General features: G+C 36.7%; 1 protein-coding gene across 2 annotated transcripts; it reads left to right on the top strand.

Annotated features, from left to right (window-relative positions):
* Positions 1 to 3,831: 3,831 nt before the first annotated feature.
* On the top strand, positions 3,832 to 9,088 carry LOC108990056. 2 transcript variants are annotated; one of them, XM_018963902.2, is made up of 4 exons: positions 3,832 to 3,998; positions 4,838 to 5,971; positions 7,022 to 7,692; positions 7,809 to 9,088. In XM_018963902.2, the coding sequence occupies exons 2-4, from the start codon at positions 4,869 to 4,871 to the stop codon at positions 8,828 to 8,830; spliced, it is 2,796 nt and encodes a 931-aa protein (XP_018819447.1). In that variant the 5' UTR covers positions 3,832 to 3,998; positions 4,838 to 4,868; the 3' UTR covers positions 8,831 to 9,088. The 2 variants fall into 2 exon arrangements, with proteins under 2 accessions (XP_018819447.1, XP_035540970.1); XM_035685077.1 differs by lacking the exon at positions 3,832 to 3,998 and adding an exon at positions 4,720 to 4,740.
* Positions 9,089 to 16,336: the final 7,248 nt, after the last annotated feature.

The raw sequence follows: 16,336 nt of genomic DNA, 5'->3' as shown, positions 1-16,336 counted from the left end.
AATTAAAATTTTAGAGTATAAAATTAAAATTTATATGTTATATCATAATCAAATGTTATATTAGTTTTATTTTATAATATTAATAGACATGATAATAAGATTTTAAAATTTCTTGTTATATTAATCAGCAATTTAGCATATAATATATATAATATATAAAATTATATATAATATAAATAAAACATATAAAAATTATTTAATATATAATATAAAAAATTTTAAAAATAATATATATATAAGTACCAGTCCAGTTCAGTTCGAACATGTGTTCTTAAATTCTAAAATCGAAATCGGACCGGTTTTCAACCCGTTTTGCTTAATAGAAGCCAATATTGGACCGAACCAGTTTGGAACCAAACCGAACACACTGGTTCGGTCTGGTTCACCGGTTTCCTGATTTTTTTTATAGCCCTAGAAGTTATGAAGTATGTTCATGTTTTTGGGATATATTACTTATAGTACATAGTATTGTGCAAAGAAAAAAAATATATCCCCTGCGAATATTGCATACTATTAAATACATGTTAGGTGCATTGCATCTTTAACTGTCATGACAGGATATATAACATTTGTTGTATGTTCCGACACTTCAAACTCCGTCAAATCCCAAACAAGATTTGAGGGCATCACGCTATCTTTTGTCTACCTATCCTATCCAAGAATATGCAAAGATGTGGGATTGGAGGTTCTCAACTATTTCCTCGACAAAATCAGACTTAGTGTTTACCCTCCTATTGCGGGAACTTATTGCAATAGATGATTCAAAGCAACCTGTTGGTTGGATTGTTCCAATATTTATATTAGCGTGACAACCTATTGGACCAGATTAATCACTTGGTACCATTTGTCGATTTGTTTTTTATTTGCTACACTGCATCCATTGTTTTGGGGTGATTGTCAACTGGGACAAAACCATAACTTAGGGGTTGTTTCGATTAAGAGAGCTTTTCAACTCATCTCATCTCATCATTATAATTTTTTTAAACTCTCACATAAAATATAATAAATAATTCAATTTTTTTAAATTTTAAAATAAAAATAATATTGTAATAATATTTTATTTAACTTTTATCTCATTTCATATCAACTCACTATCCAAATATATTTATCTTAGTCCATGCCTAGGAGAACCCAGTCTGAACAACCTGGGTCACCTAACCCAGGCAGAGTTGCCTAGATGTAACCCAAGCCATGCCACCTGGGCTAGGCGACCTAGACTCTATTCACGTGGTAGACATTTATCGGTGATGACATGGCATTTTCACAGCTTTGTAATGGCTTAGTAATCGGAGGGATTGATTTGATCAAAGTTAAAAGTTTAGTGACTAATCAACCTAAAGAGTAAAGCCACACGGACTAAAATAGTATTGAACCCTCGATGATATACCAAAAGAGCGACAAAATTACCCATTAATCCATTCTATTTTCTAGATCTTTGTAGGAGAGTGGGAAGTTCTCTCACAATGAGTTCAATTACCGGGATAGAAATGGCATTTTCGAAGTCTCAAGGGGCAAACCCTGTTTTTTTACTCTTTTTTTTTTCTTTTTGTCTTACCGCCTTGACTTTGAAGCAGCACTAGTTGACTAGTTACATGCCATGAAAGCAATGCACATGAGACCCACACACGTACACATGCATGGAATCTCTTCAAGCAGAATCAGGAGACCTCCGAAAATACTGACCAAATTAGATCATCATCATCATCATCATCTCAGATCTGGTAATTCCTCAATAAAAATTACAAATAATTGGGACACATAATTGAATCGAATTGAACTGAATTGCGGCTACGTACGTACGTACGTATCTTTATCTGGTATTGCAACCTCTGAACTAAAAGAGGAAAGCAAAGCCAGCTTTGGGGGTGTCAAAATGTGCCAAATCCAGAGAAAAAGTCAAATCTAATTAGATCTGATTTTGTAAATATATATAATATGATGAAACGCACTTAGACATGAGTTTAATTTGATTCTGCATATACATATAGATCATATATATGTAGTGTATATGGGGGATCTAATGGGAGACACGTACGTAGTACTCTGTCCGGATGGACTTGACCAAAACGCGGATACACGAGGAGATGGCAGGCCATCTAGTTATAATTAGCTAGTGGAAACCACACAAACAATAATATTAATTAATTTATTAATTATCTGCTACCTAACAAAAAAGAAAAAAAAAAAAAAAAAAAAGGGAAATTCTCTTTTTCTTGCTTTGAAAGTCAGAAGAAGGGTCTCTCCCATGTGCATCATATCATCACTTTGATCTTTCATTATTAGTCGTGTTGATACTATATGGTATTTGTCTTGTACGACGTTCATTTCCTCTTCAACTTGAATACTAATTTGGAGGCCATTGGGAAAAGGGTGCATATCTATTAATCAACCAATTAATTTTGTGTACATATTTGAGTGAGTGGAGTGACACCTAATTAATTATTATCATGTTCGAAGCAATTTCTCGTGGCTTAGACCTTCCTAGCAAGCTCATGGAGCCCCGATTGATCGATGGATATGGAGTTGTATATTTTGGACTTTTTCAGTTTTATAATATTTTTTTATACATGTTGGGTAAAAAAAAAAATGTGACAGTACTCGGTAAAATTCATCATGTTTAAACCCATTTATAATAGCAAAATTTGTATAAAAGAATTTGTATAATCTCATACATGCATGCTATTTTTTATGATATTTTTGAGTTTTAACTAAGTTCAATATTTTTACAGATCAAATGAAAAGAGTTGAGATTAAAGTTAAAAATTAAATAAAATATTGTTAGAATATATTTTTTGGCAATCTCGTTTATTTTCATAGATAAAATGAGATGAGTTGAGATTAAAATTAAAAGTTAAATAAAATATTATTTAAATATATTTTTTTAATATTATTTTTGTTTTGAAATTTGAAAAAGTTAAATTATTTATTTTATTTTGTATAGAAATTTGATAAAATTATAATGATTAAATGAGATAAGTTGAAAAGAGTTATGAAAACAAACGAGATTATATCATTTATCTCTAGATTAATATATCCTAGTTGAAATGAGATGAGATGGGAATTGAGAATGGTATCCTAGTTTTGTCAACCAATTAATTATCTTTAGATCAATAATGTTACTCTTTATGGTAAATTTGGTCAATGGCCTGTTTTGCTTTCAAGAGAAAACTTTAAAAATTTTGAAAATTTTTTATCTTATCATTACAACTTTACTAAAATTTTACACAAAATAAAATAAATAATTTAACTTTTTAAAATGTCAAAATAAAAATAATATTAAGAGTATATTCTAACAATATTTTATTCAATTTTTTAACTTTAATCTTAACTCCTCTATAAAAACAAACGAGGTTATCGATTAAATAATTTTATGTCTATCATTTAAATAAATAATCATATAAATTAAATTTAAAATTTAAAATATTTACGAGTCATGAGACACATTTTCTGATCAATATTCTTAATTTCTTTCCCAGCTTCGGCTAACTCTTATGGCAACTCGCCTGTAAAATGAAGACTTGAGCTGCCGATTGATAAATGATAAAGGAAAGTGTTTTCATTTCCCCATTCCTTTTTCCTGAATAAGCTACCAAACTTATTTGAATTCCCCCTTGTACAGGCAAATTCCGCCTACGTGTTTCTTGCTTTCAACCTGTACCAGTTTGGCGTAAAGCCATTACAGCGTATGTGCCACAATATTGTTCATCTACGAATCTTCATGCCAAAAAAAAGTCAAACTTTACCGATAAATATATAAATACATGAGTATTTAGACACATTTGGGAATAATATCTCTTTAAAAGTTTCGTATACTCACTCGTATCTCTTATGCCTAATGCATGCTTCTCTTCTCTGCAACTCGACGTGGCCCTCTTGTACCATTCGTTTATACTAATGGTGGTGGTGTGAGTTTGATGCTTGGCTTTACCTTGATTTGCTGAAGAAGAAAAGGCTTTCCTCCTCCTGTTTAGTTGATCGTTTTCGTTATAAGCACGATTGTGAGTATGGCTGCATGCTGCTCTCTAATTTATTATTATTATTATTATTTTTGTTAATTGCTTCTTCATGTGTTACGCTTTCCTGGGTAGACACTCTTGTTCTTGGGAACTGGATTTGAGAAATATAAATTTATAAACCACGTACTCACTCTTCGATTACTTAATTGTTGGGGATTTGACGTTTTGCAAAATAAGATTATGGAACTATATATATATATATATATATATATATATATAAATATATATAAGTTTCAGAGTTTTAAAGCTCTGTTATTTTCTGGGCACGTATATAGTGCCCGAAACGCAGGGGGAGCCCTTTTCTCCGGCACCAAAGCTGGCTTTTTGTGGTGTCGTAAGGTTGGAAATGTATGATCATGAAGTGAAGATAACGCGTTCATTGACATTTCAATTCCCCCCCATGTGACCATTGATGCATTTTCTCATGGGGTATCCCCTAGACTTTTGCTACCTTTTTCAACTATATTAATACCAAAGGCACAGCATCCGTTGCACCTCAAAACTTCAGCAATACATCTATCAACTTCTTCAGAAACCTTTCTCGGTCTCTTCCTTTTCACTCATTCTCGAACTTTTCAGAGCTTTTCATTGAGGTAGAATCTGATTGCAGCAGCTGCTGCTGCAGGTGTCCAGTGCTTGAAGATATCAATCATAAGTTGATTGATGTTGTTGTCTGCACAATCATATATATAGCTTTATTTCCTGATTTGGGTTGCAGGTTTTGGTCAGTGGTCCATCTTAAATGTCATGCAGATTTCATGTTTCAGTACTTGAGGTTTATTTTTTCCTGAAATATCTTTCGTTTTTGAACCTCTTTGCAGGATTGGCACTCTGTATAATTGAACTCGTGAAATGGGTTTGTTTCGGAATCAGGCAATGAGAAGTGGGGATTACTTGGAAGGGATGATTAATGATTATGTCGGAGGAAAGAACAAGATGAAAGCTCAAAAGAGTGTCTCATCTCGGCTTGTTACAGCACTTACTTGTCTGCAATTTGCCTTTGCAGTTTATGCAACATTCCTTCTGTATTACATGAGTCCTGCAATAGATTTGCGAACCAAACCAGAGTTCACATGGGCAACAAAAATCGCACAACAATGGAAGCAATTCATTGTCACGCCACATGTTCTTGGTCGGTACCAGGAAGCCTCCTCTCTCATTGGCGCTGAAATCATGCCAATAACACCATCCCAAGTATGCGAGCATGAGAAAATAGACTTCATGCAGAAGAAGTCCAACGATGTCCACATGATCAAGTTGAAGACAGACCTTTACAAGGAAGTTTTGGACTTCCAGAGCAAGAACATTGGAACAGAAACTCTTGATCAGCTCATGTCACTCAAGTCTAAGTGGGATTTGAAAGGTCCAAACAAGCCAAAAGTAACAGTCATCTTGAACCATTTCAAAAGAAAAACTCTTTGCTCCCAGCTGGATTCCTTGCTTGAACAGACACTTCCTTTCCACCATGTTTGGGTACTTTCATTCGGCAGCCCAAATGAACTCTCCTTGAAAAGAATCGTAGAAAGCTACAATGATTCAAGAATCAGCTTCATAAGTTCAAGCTATGATTTCAAGTACTATGGAAGGTTCCAAATGGCCTTACAGACAGAAGCAGATCTTGTATACATCCTTGACGATGACATGATTCCCGGAAGGAAAATGCTACAGATTTTGTCACATGTAGCTGGGACAGAGAAGTATCAGAACTCGGTGTTGGGAAGTATAGGAAGGATTTTGCCATTCAGACAGAAGGATTTCACGTTTCCAAGCTACAGAAAGTTTCGGTCAAAGGAAGCAGGGCTTTATTTGCCTGACCCTGCTTATGACATCACAGTTGATAAAATTGTGCAGGTCGATTTTCTTTCCAGCTCTTGGTTCTTGTCTGCAGAGCTTGTCAAGACGCTTTTCACTGAGACTCCCTTCACCTTTGCAACTGGCGAAGATCTGCATCTTAGGTATGTCAATGGCACCTCAAATCATCCTTCCTTCAACTCATTCATTTATCCAAAATGAAATTAATGAAAAAAAGTGAAAAACATGAGATAATTTATGGTACTTGGAAGAGTTAGATTTTCAAATATTTTAAGTTTACATTTTCCAATCCTGTTCCCCAAATTAAAGTAGTAGTAAATTAATGCTACCATAACCAAAATAACATATATTGGGTTGGTCACCTGTGCAATAATATATATCCAACTAAGTTACAAATTCAAATTATTATTTGTTATATCTTAATTGTTTCTTAATCAATAATGCCGGCCCAAGTTCACGGTATCTATCAAGTTTGATGGATTCTGCAAGCGCCGCACAATCACTTTAAAAAAAAGTAAATAAATACGGGATCTACATGAAAATAATTAATTTTTTAATAATAGATCTCACTCTTTTTCAAAACGATTGTATGACATTTATACACTTCACGATTATATATATTATTACTCTTCATATTTTATACATCCACTGTGTGTACATTAAGTTGAAAATCGACGTGGAAAGTGTTTGAAGTGCGTAGGATTGTTGGGCGCAGTCAACTTCTTTGTTCAACATTGTCTCTATTTTTTCCTAATTATTAGGTATTCGGAGTATCGGCGCTTCTTCATGAAAACTTTTATTCAGAAGCGTGTGCACACCCTCTATTTAATTGACAAGACAAAGTTTAATTTGTTAGAAAAACTTAAAATTAGAATATCTTTCAAATCAAGTTTTATTATGTCAATAAAATGGGTCTGTTTTGCACACCGGCTTCTATGTAGAAGAACTCTTTCGTCATGTCATAAGATATTATATCATTAAAAATAAACATTGTCATATGATATTATATGATAATGTTTTGAGCCTTACAAACCTACGAAGATATCAATCACAGCACCATAACTTTTTTATGAGAATTTGAAGCGGATTGAAAAAATGCAGTTTTCAGATACAGTATCCAATGTACTTATCTTGAAGTGTTCATTAAATGGATCAGCTTCTGATGTTTCATGATGTCTCACAAAAACATGCAGCTATCAGCTTCAAAAGTACAGAAATGCTGGCTCCTTTGTTCTTCCGGTTGACCCCAATGACAAGGAAACTTGGGGTGATAGTGAACACCGGCTTGCTTATGTCTCTGAAACTACTGTAATCTTCAAAGACATTGTTCAAGTTCGAGATGATCAATGGTGGAAAGCACTTTCTACTGGTTATATCACTCAGTGGGCAGCAATGAATCCTCAGAAAATTGATGCACTCTTCTATGCCCACTCTGTTTCTGAGATCAAAGCGCTTGCACCCCTTCTTGAAAAGTTCAGGTCTACTGTAGGCAAAAAAGCTTACCTTGCCGTCTCTGGAGGCAACTTCTGCCCTTGTGAAGCTGCTGCAACTGCTCTGAACTGGCCAAAGTTGGTATGCAAGGAGCGAAGGTTTAAGATATTTGATCTGTCTGTGGGATCTCTCTCTGGAGTATCAAAATCTGAGGTGCCTGTGCTGCAAGCTGTGTACTCCAGCATGAAAGGTTTGATCAAAATGCACAATCCCAGTGTCGTGATTACAGTGGCTGACATTGATCCTAATGTGAAGAAAGCTTTGAAGATGGCAACAGAAACTAACTCCAATGCCACAACTTTGGTTCTTTTGCAAAGATCTTCTGTGTCAAAAGTTCTTTGGATGGCTGATCTACGATCAACAGCATTGCCATGTAAGAATGCCGGCTTTTTTTTTTCTTTTTTTTTTTTTTTCTGTTTTTGAATTGTTGTAACTGAATTCTAGAATCAACATAAACAGTCATCTAACCAACAAGTTTTTCACATGCAGATTGGAACCGGATGAGGGTGTCGATCAACATTATCACCCAAAACCGAGCTCATTCATTAACAAGGCTTCTCAAATCTCTGAGCAATGCCTTTTATGTTGGGGATGAGATTCCTATCAGCTTCAACATGGACAGTAAAGTGGACGAGGCAACAATCAAACTTGTAAACTCATTCCATTGGCCTCACGGCCCCAAGACCCTCAGAAGGAGGATCATTCAAGGAGGGCTGATTCGAGCTGTTAGTGAGAGTTGGTACCCATCATCAGATGACGATTATGGCCTTCTGCTTGAAGATGATATCGAAGTATCTCCTTACTATTTTCTATGGATCAAATACGCCCTCTTAGCCTACCACTATGACCCACAAGTGTCTTTTCCAGAGCTTTCCTCCATCTCCCTATACACACCTAAGCTTGTTGAGGTGGTTAAAGAAAGACCTAAATGGAATCCAACTGAATTCTTCAAGCACATCCATCCAAACACACCTTATCTCCACCAGTTACCCTGCAGCTGGGGTGCTGTTTTCTTCCCCAAGCAATGGAGAGAGTTCTATGTCTACATGAACATGAGGTTCACTGAAAATGCCAAGGAAAACCCAGTTCAAATTCCAAAGTCTAGAACAAATGGGTGGCAAGCTTCGTGGAAAAAGTTTCTGATAGACATGATGTACCTCAGAGGTTATGTGAGTCTCTATCCCAACTTTCCAAACCAGGCAAGCTTTTCGACCAACCATATGGAACCAGGGGCTCATATTAGTGCAAAGGATAACGTTGTTAAGCACGACAAGACAGACTTTGAGGTGCCATTGTTGAAGGTAGACTTCAGGACACTATTGCCCGGTGGGAAGTTGCCTGCAGCCTCAAGACTGCCATCGTTGAACCTGTTTAACCAGCCAGTTTCTCTCAAGGGCCTCAAGGCTGCTGGGGCCAAGTTGGGTCAGGATGTGCTTGCATGTAACAATGTCACGGAGATTGTAGCTGTCGATCATGGAACAGGTCTGCCAATGCACTGTGCAAAGTTCTGAAATTTTTAGTTGTTTGTCATCAATTTATTATTTTTTTCAATAACCGTTTGTGGGAATTTTTTTGTGAACTTCATTGGGGGGAAATTGGACTTGAATTATGTTTATATGTAAGTGGTCAAGCAATTAAAGTTGAGGAAACAGTACTAGGAGTTATGGGTAGGGTATTGCCTCGTCCTCATACATGATTGGTGACGAGAATTAAATTTACGTTTACTGGCAGCCAAAAGTGGTTTGCTCAATCTTCTTCAAGTAAAAAGCTGGATCCTTAACTCTCTCTCTCTCTCTTCTCTCTCTTGTTTGATATTTTTTTTTTCACAGAAGTACAAAATGTAAATTTATTTATAAACTTGCGTGACTTTATATAATACACTAGATATACATTACATTAAAATGTATTTTACAAACTAACGTATCATATCAAGACATATAGTTTATAAATTTATTTTATAAGATTTTTTTTATATAAATGAAACATTTAAGAAGTTGTATTTCTTGGTATGTCCCTCTATTCTCTTCATCTCTCCTTCTTCGGTCCCTTTCTTCCCTCCTGTTTTTATTATTTTTCCTTTAGTTTTTTCTCACTCCCTTATCATCAAGTCCATCATTCTCCAGCTGTTACCATCCTGCTTTGGCCATTTTTCCTTTTAATATCCTTTTTGTGGGAGCATGAGTCTCATGCACCACCATCTACGTGTAGCACTCGAAGCTAATTTGTATGGTTTTCATGTCTAACCGCACTCACGTGTTTCCCATTCTCTTTCACAGTCGACCTACGACAAATATGAAAGGAATTCAGATCTTCTTCAATAGTCCCATTGAATTGAATGGTTCGAATTAAGAAGTGAGATAGACACAATAATAAATACTTGTGTAGTTGCCCTGCTTTCTGCCATTTAGATCTCCTCAACCATCCTATGTGCTCCAATAGTCGAGCATTATAGGGTCAGATGTCACTATTGAGGATTGGCCTATGATTCTCATCCCAAGAAGCCATCTTTAAAAGCTCCCCACTTATTATGATCAAAACTCAAGCCTTGAGAAAAAACTGCTACTTTCTGGAAAAATTAAAAAATCTGCTCTCTTTGAACACCTGTTCCACAAATGGAGTCTCCACCTATAAGCTCTTCAGCAACCACCATTCATCGACCTTACATCATTGGTACGCGTGGCCTTTCACGCCATCATGGTTGGCGTCACTCATTCCCGGTGCAATTGAAGCCTTTTTATTAGGTCCGTTTGATTACGAGTTGAGTTGAGGTGAGGTGAGATAAAATGAGAAATTTGTGAATATAAATTTTACTTATCATTTTGTATACCGCATACAAATATGTAATTTGTCATTTTTTTTCTCTTTTATTTAAATACACATATTTACACATCGATATATGTGTGTTTAAATAGGAAAATAAAAATGAAAAATTATATGTTGGTGTGTGATGTGAAAATGATAAGTAGCATTTATCATTTGTGAATAGTAGTGAAATGGTTTAAATTAATATTTTTATAGAGTTTTGGAAAAAGAAAAAAAAAATGAATAAAAATATTATAAAATTAAAATAGTGTTAGAATATTTTTTTAATATTATTTTTGTTTAAAGATTTGAAAAAGTTAAATTATTTTTTGTGTTTTGTTTAGAAGTTTGGAAAAGTAGTAATAATTAAGTAATTATTAGATGAAAATTTTAAAAATTTGAAATTGAAAATATTTGTATTTAAATAGTGTTTGGATGTTGAGATTAGATGAAATGAAATGAAATGAGATGGGATGAGATGATTTGAAAGGTTTGTGAAACCAAACTAGGCCTTAGTTTGGTAACCAATTCCTAAAACATTTCTCATTTTCGTATCCTTTTACTTGTTTATCAGTCATTTTTCTAATCCACTTTCTTAATTTTTGTTTGGAACAAATATTTCTACATCATTTTGCCGCATATTGCTTCACCGTTCCTAGATACAAACCTGAATTGTGTAATTGCCAAGTACTCCTTTAGAAAAATAGTAAGGTCTACTATTAAAAAAAAATTCTTGTAAATCTTATATATACTCACTTTTTTTAAAAAAAATGCGCAGCCTTTGAATATCATTTTGTTTAGAACACTCAAAATTCCTTAAGTTAGTGTGCCTTTGAGTTTGGGATGCTAGATTATATGATTAGCTAATTGTGTGTTAAAGAAACAAGAACATATGAGTAAAATGAAGTGCTTTTTGGGCTATTACCTAGCCGTGGGTGTTGAGAGCATAATGCCGACCAAAAAAATATTTTTTCTCCTTTTCTCTTTTATTCTTTCAATTTTATATTGCATTAAGAACTTTTTTAGACATATGAAAAATAATAAATAATCTTCTAAACATATAATATAACGTCAGTGTAAATACCCCATACTTGAATGAGTCGAAGAGTTACTACTTGTCAGTTGAAATCATACTTCACATTATAAATATAAACTCTAAATTCTTAATGACACATAAAACTCATTGTTTCAAAACAACTACTTCATTATAATTACTCAAAGATTCCACAAAGTTTCAAAATAAATGTTAACCTTCCAAAATACCAAGTCAACATAACAAAACAAATCTATTGAATAAAACTGTCTAATAATCAAAGTATCATCTTTGTACTTAATTAATCCAATATGCTCATGTAGCTTTGCCCATGCTTCCTATCCTTGGTCTTTAGTTGAAAACATCCAAAACATCTGAAAATATTGTAGAAATAAGAGGTGAGTTATCCACAACTCAGTAAGCAATCAATATATAATAGTGTGTAAAATGAGCTAGTAAAAAAATACAGAACAAAACATATTATCAAAAATATCAGAGTGAAAGTTCAAAAATATTCATATTAAAAAATCTTTTGGTATAACATAACAGAGACCATAGTTTTACACCCGTGGTAAGGTCAGAACAAAATAAAAACAGAATGTCATGCCCGAGGGTTTTCAAATATTATATCATATCATAACAAAGTATTGAACAGATTCAAATCACAACAAATTCATATCATCTTTATATAATCATGCACAAAGTTTTATATTCATTCTTTTTATACAACTGAGAACAGAATGTCAAAAATAACTTATGTCTACCCTAATCATAATAGAAAATATTGTTCTCTTCTTACACGGATTTTTTTAGTAATGCAAATAAAATGATCAATGTTGTTTTCGAGTTACTTTTCATAATAAAATATGCATGTTTTTCATAAAATCAATCTCAGACCATTTCTTTTTATGCAAAATCTAACATAGGAACCTAACTTACATGACTCTTCAACTTTTCTAAATTTTTTCACAATAGTGCTGAACGAATATCAATTTCACCTATACGTAGTACTAAATGTTACTAAATCTATAAAAAGACATGCTACAATCCTATATTTAATTAGATACATACTATGGAAATAACTTTAATAATTATTTTGTGATCTACCGAAATTAATAGATACTAATATTATTTAAATTATATAATAACCTATCTACACTTTCAATTTACAACTTAATAAAATAACTATATCAAAATGAATTAATGTAAATAGCATAAACAAGTCTTTAACCAAATTTAAAGTATTTAAAATAAAATTAAAATCTTATTATTTACTACTGAAATTTAGTTGTAAAAATAAATACTTAACACTGTAACTTAAACACTTATGTATTTACTATAAAAATATGAGTTTCTGTGCTATCATAAAATAAGACTAAGCCCAACTTAAACACAATCTACCGTAAAAAAAGCTCAGCCTGCAATGTAAGGAGCAACCCAACATAAACAAGTCCATCGTAAATTGAGAGGTATACTTCGATTGGATAAGGCTGGTCTACCAAATGTTAGATTGTAGTTTTCGTAAGCTTGTTAGGTTTTGATTTCGCTTTGTTGGGTTTCATTTTTATTGTTTAGTTTTGAATTTCTAGTGTATAAGGTTTCCTCCACCATAAGTGAGGCCTTTATTAATAAAGTGCCAGAGGTGTTACCCTCCTTTTGGCCAAAAAAAAAGTCCAACATAAAAATCACTTCCCGTCATTGATTTTCAAGTTAAGGGGCAATCACATAATTTGGGCTCCAAGTTCTATACATGTTGATTGCTTTATGGAGGCTACACGATATTTTTCACTTGTAAAATGAAGAGTGATGGTGAGACAGATACTCATCGAGAAGGAAGAGACAGTGCGGCGGCTGATGGCTAGACATTCTACGGTGGCAAGTGTGACAGAAGAGCACCGAGAGAGAGGTGGTGTTGTAAGCTTAGAGAAGGAGCGGAGAGGAGAGAGTGAGTTGCAACAGGGCTTACCGAGAGGAGGATAACATGGTGTGACAGCAGATCTGGGTGACTAAAGTTGAAAACCATGGTGGCTGGCTTATAAGCTTCTTTCAAACTTAGTGGTGGAATCTAGAGAAATGATTGAGAGAAAATTGAAAGAAAGTCTTACCAAGGGAGAGGCAAAGGGTTGCGGCGGCTCTAAAAACTTCCTCTGTTCATGGCAAGGTGTGATGGATTTAGGTGGTTTTGGGTGGCAAATCTGGGTTGGATCCGTGTGGTGAGATGTTGGTGGTTCTTGCTCTAGTTGTTCCCATCAGTTTCGTGGTGATCTCTTTGCTGATTTGGTTGTTTTTAATGTAAAACAATGGCTTGGAAAGGCTAGTGGCTTGCTTGATGTGTGGGGGGTGCTGAGGCTCACGGTGGCGTTGCCATGATTGAGGCTTGTAGAGGGTTAAACAGGTTGATTTGGTTCATGGGGTGGATTGCGATGGTCTGTGGTTATTAACTCTTGGTTTTACTGTTGGATGTGGGTGTTGTCGTGAATTGAGTGGAAGTAAGGTGCAACATGGGTGTTCATGCATGTTTTGTAACCGCCGAGCAACAATGGATCTCCCGTACTTACGAAGGAGGAAAAAAGGGCATCGGGGGGTGGCGGCATCACTGCCAATATCAGAGTTAACGTCCTCTGGAGAATAATTTAAAAGGTGAGAAGTTGAGAGCAAACCTTTGAGTAGGATGGAAGTTAGAAGGGAATACCAAGTGCATAACCCCTAACCCGTCGTCAGACTTCTTCCTTTATAGCCGCTTCCTCATGGGGTTCCTCTGTGGTTGCAATGATTGCCTTTGCCTCGGATGGTGTGATGTCGCATATAATGTGGTTGTTCATGTCGGCTACAGTGGTTTGACCTCAAGGCTGGCTACTCCTAGTTGTATTCAATGCGGCCAATCCTGGAGGAGACAGGAGCCCGGCCTATTTGCCCCCATTAATGCTTGGTGATTGGACGAGCCGTCATCTCCTTTTTCCTTCCTCGGGCCCATGGGTTCGTCTGGATCTTCCCCCATTGGAGGTCATGGGCTTTGGGGCCTAGGCTTAGCTTGGTTGAGCACAAAAAATCTCTTTCCAGTTACTCTGTAGATTTCTATCATGTGGGTATGTTAGGAATTTAATATTTTAGCACGCTCCCTCTTTCCTTTGAATTCGTTGCACGTCCGCACGTTTCCTTTCCTCGAAAACCTGTGTTACCAACGTGTTCCCACATCTCATCACTCCTCCCATTGGGGCTCCTGAACGGCCGCAGTCTCCCTATTTATTTCACCCTTCTTGCTCCTAAGCATCATTTGTTACTCTTCTCATTCTTGCTCCTTTGGCCCTTTAATTCCCCCGTTGCTTTAGCATTTTCTAAATCCGTTTGCGATGACTTCCAGGAGCTCCTCCCACAGTGATTCTTCTCCCTATGATGGGCATGCTAGTCAACGCTTGTTGATCCCACACCCTCGACATGCTTCATTGTACATATGAGGTCCCAACATCGGTGGTCTTGGAGGTTCCTGCCCCAAGCAGTGAGGTCGTCGACTTTAGGGGCAACACTGTGAGAGTGGCACTATAGTCTAGGATGTTCGCACATGGAGTGAGGCTTCCCTTTTGCAGTCTAGTTCACGAGGTTCTAGACTTCTTGGGTGTGGCCCCAGCTCAAGTACAACCTAATGCTTGGAGGATCCTAACGTCGTGCTACATGGCATGGCAAATAGTCCTAGAATCTATCGGGTAGGAGTATCCAGACCTAACGGGTCAAGAATTTCTCTTTACCCAGGCAATTCGCATGCTAGAGAGCAACATCTACAGTCTTCAGTCTCACCCTAAGTTTTTTGGCTTTCACGACTCGAGACCCACCACTCCAACACCAAACTGCTGCAGAACAAGTTCTTCTTTGTGGTGGGCGAAGGATGGGAATTCTTACTTGGGGAAGCTGCCACTAGGGAGTTCCCCATCTGACTCAACTAAGGAGTCATTTCCAACAACAAACAAATTGCTTTCAACTTGTCTGACAGCAACCGAGCCCACATCCAACTAGTTTACTCATAGGCCTTAGGCTTCTCGACGGGTTGGGACCCCGGAATGAAAGCAGCGCCTCGTTGTCTCACTCTGTTGGAAGGGGCTAACTGACTCAATCATTTCCCCAATAAGACCTTTCTTCCATTTATTTTGCGTACAACCCCATTTCTGGGTCTTGGTGGTCTAACTATTTCTGACATGATTGAAAGCGGTTCGAGTTTTTGGCGGCCTAGGTTGTGGATCTTTGAGCCGAGGTAGAAAAGGGAGGTCGAGGTCTTGCATAGGCTAGGCAGTCGGGCCTATCGTGAGATGTTCAAGCTCTAGGCCACCCTGGAGAGCATCGAGATGGCCCACGAGGAGGTTGAGGTAGAGAACGGACACCTAAGATGGATCATCGAGGATCTCTGCAAAGAGGGTCTGACCTCTGAGTGGGCACTAAGGGAGGAGGCGTAGATTCTTAGCATGGAGGAGGAGATGAGGGAGGTCGAGCAGCGTTGTTCTACAACGATTGCTAAAGTCACAGACATCCACGAGACTTGAACGCACAAATCAGGGAACTCCAGTCTGGAAAAGACGCATTTGCGGTACAGATCACATCACCTTTAAGGGACAAAAAGGAGGTCGAGAACTTGTATGTGAAGCTGTTGGAGTCCCATTTGTAGCCCAATGAGGAGTCGAGGTCCTGCGAGAAAAGGATTAAGGAGCTAGAGGGCAAGCTCTCTACCGTGAACAAAAAGCTTCACAATCAGGCCTAGAGCCGCGGATACTCCTTAGGATTAAAAAGAGTAAGGAAACACCTGGCAGTGAACCCTTACAACTCCCTTGGGACTCTAGGCTTGTCCCGCTTCACTCCTTCCCAAAAGGACCGTAAATCCCTCGACTTCCTGGGACACAACTTGATGCCCGATGGCTTCCGTGATCCCGTTTCCCACTCGCGATTGCTCAGGATGTTCCCCCTTTTTCCTTTTCGCTTTACTTTTATATGTATTATCATTTTGGTTTCCTCTTTCATTGTTCCGCTCGATGTCGGGGGGCCTTTTGTATCGACTTATGTCCTCATAAACATGAGTATCCTCAATGAATGCGACTTTCAGCACCTATTGGGACCTAAAATCGACCGCATTGGGTGCGGTTTGGGTGCCGAGGCATGAGTGAGAAGCGTCGATCCAAGTAACTAGGCAGTATCTAGAATC

This window comes from Juglans regia, chromosome 14, assembly GCF_001411555.2.
Source record: "Juglans regia cultivar Chandler chromosome 14, Walnut 2.0, whole genome shotgun sequence".
Classification (NCBI taxonomy): domain Eukaryota; kingdom Viridiplantae; phylum Streptophyta; class Magnoliopsida; order Fagales; family Juglandaceae; genus Juglans; species Juglans regia.
The sequence above is the reverse complement of the archived record's forward strand: the minus strand, read 5'-3'. Positions and strand labels throughout refer to the sequence as shown.

Coding starts and splice junctions, on each gene's coding strand:
- LOC108990056 (XM_018963902.2), top strand. CDS start 4,869: ATGGGTTTGTTTCGGAATCAGGCAATGAGAAGTGGGGATTACTTGGAA. Junction 5,972..7,021: donor GGCGAAGATCTGCATCTTAG/GTATGTCAATGG, acceptor AAAAACATGCAG/CTATCAGCTTCAAAAGTACA. Junction 7,693..7,808: donor ACGATCAACAGCATTGCCAT/GTAAGAATGCCG, acceptor TTTCACATGCAG/ATTGGAACCGGATGAGGGTG.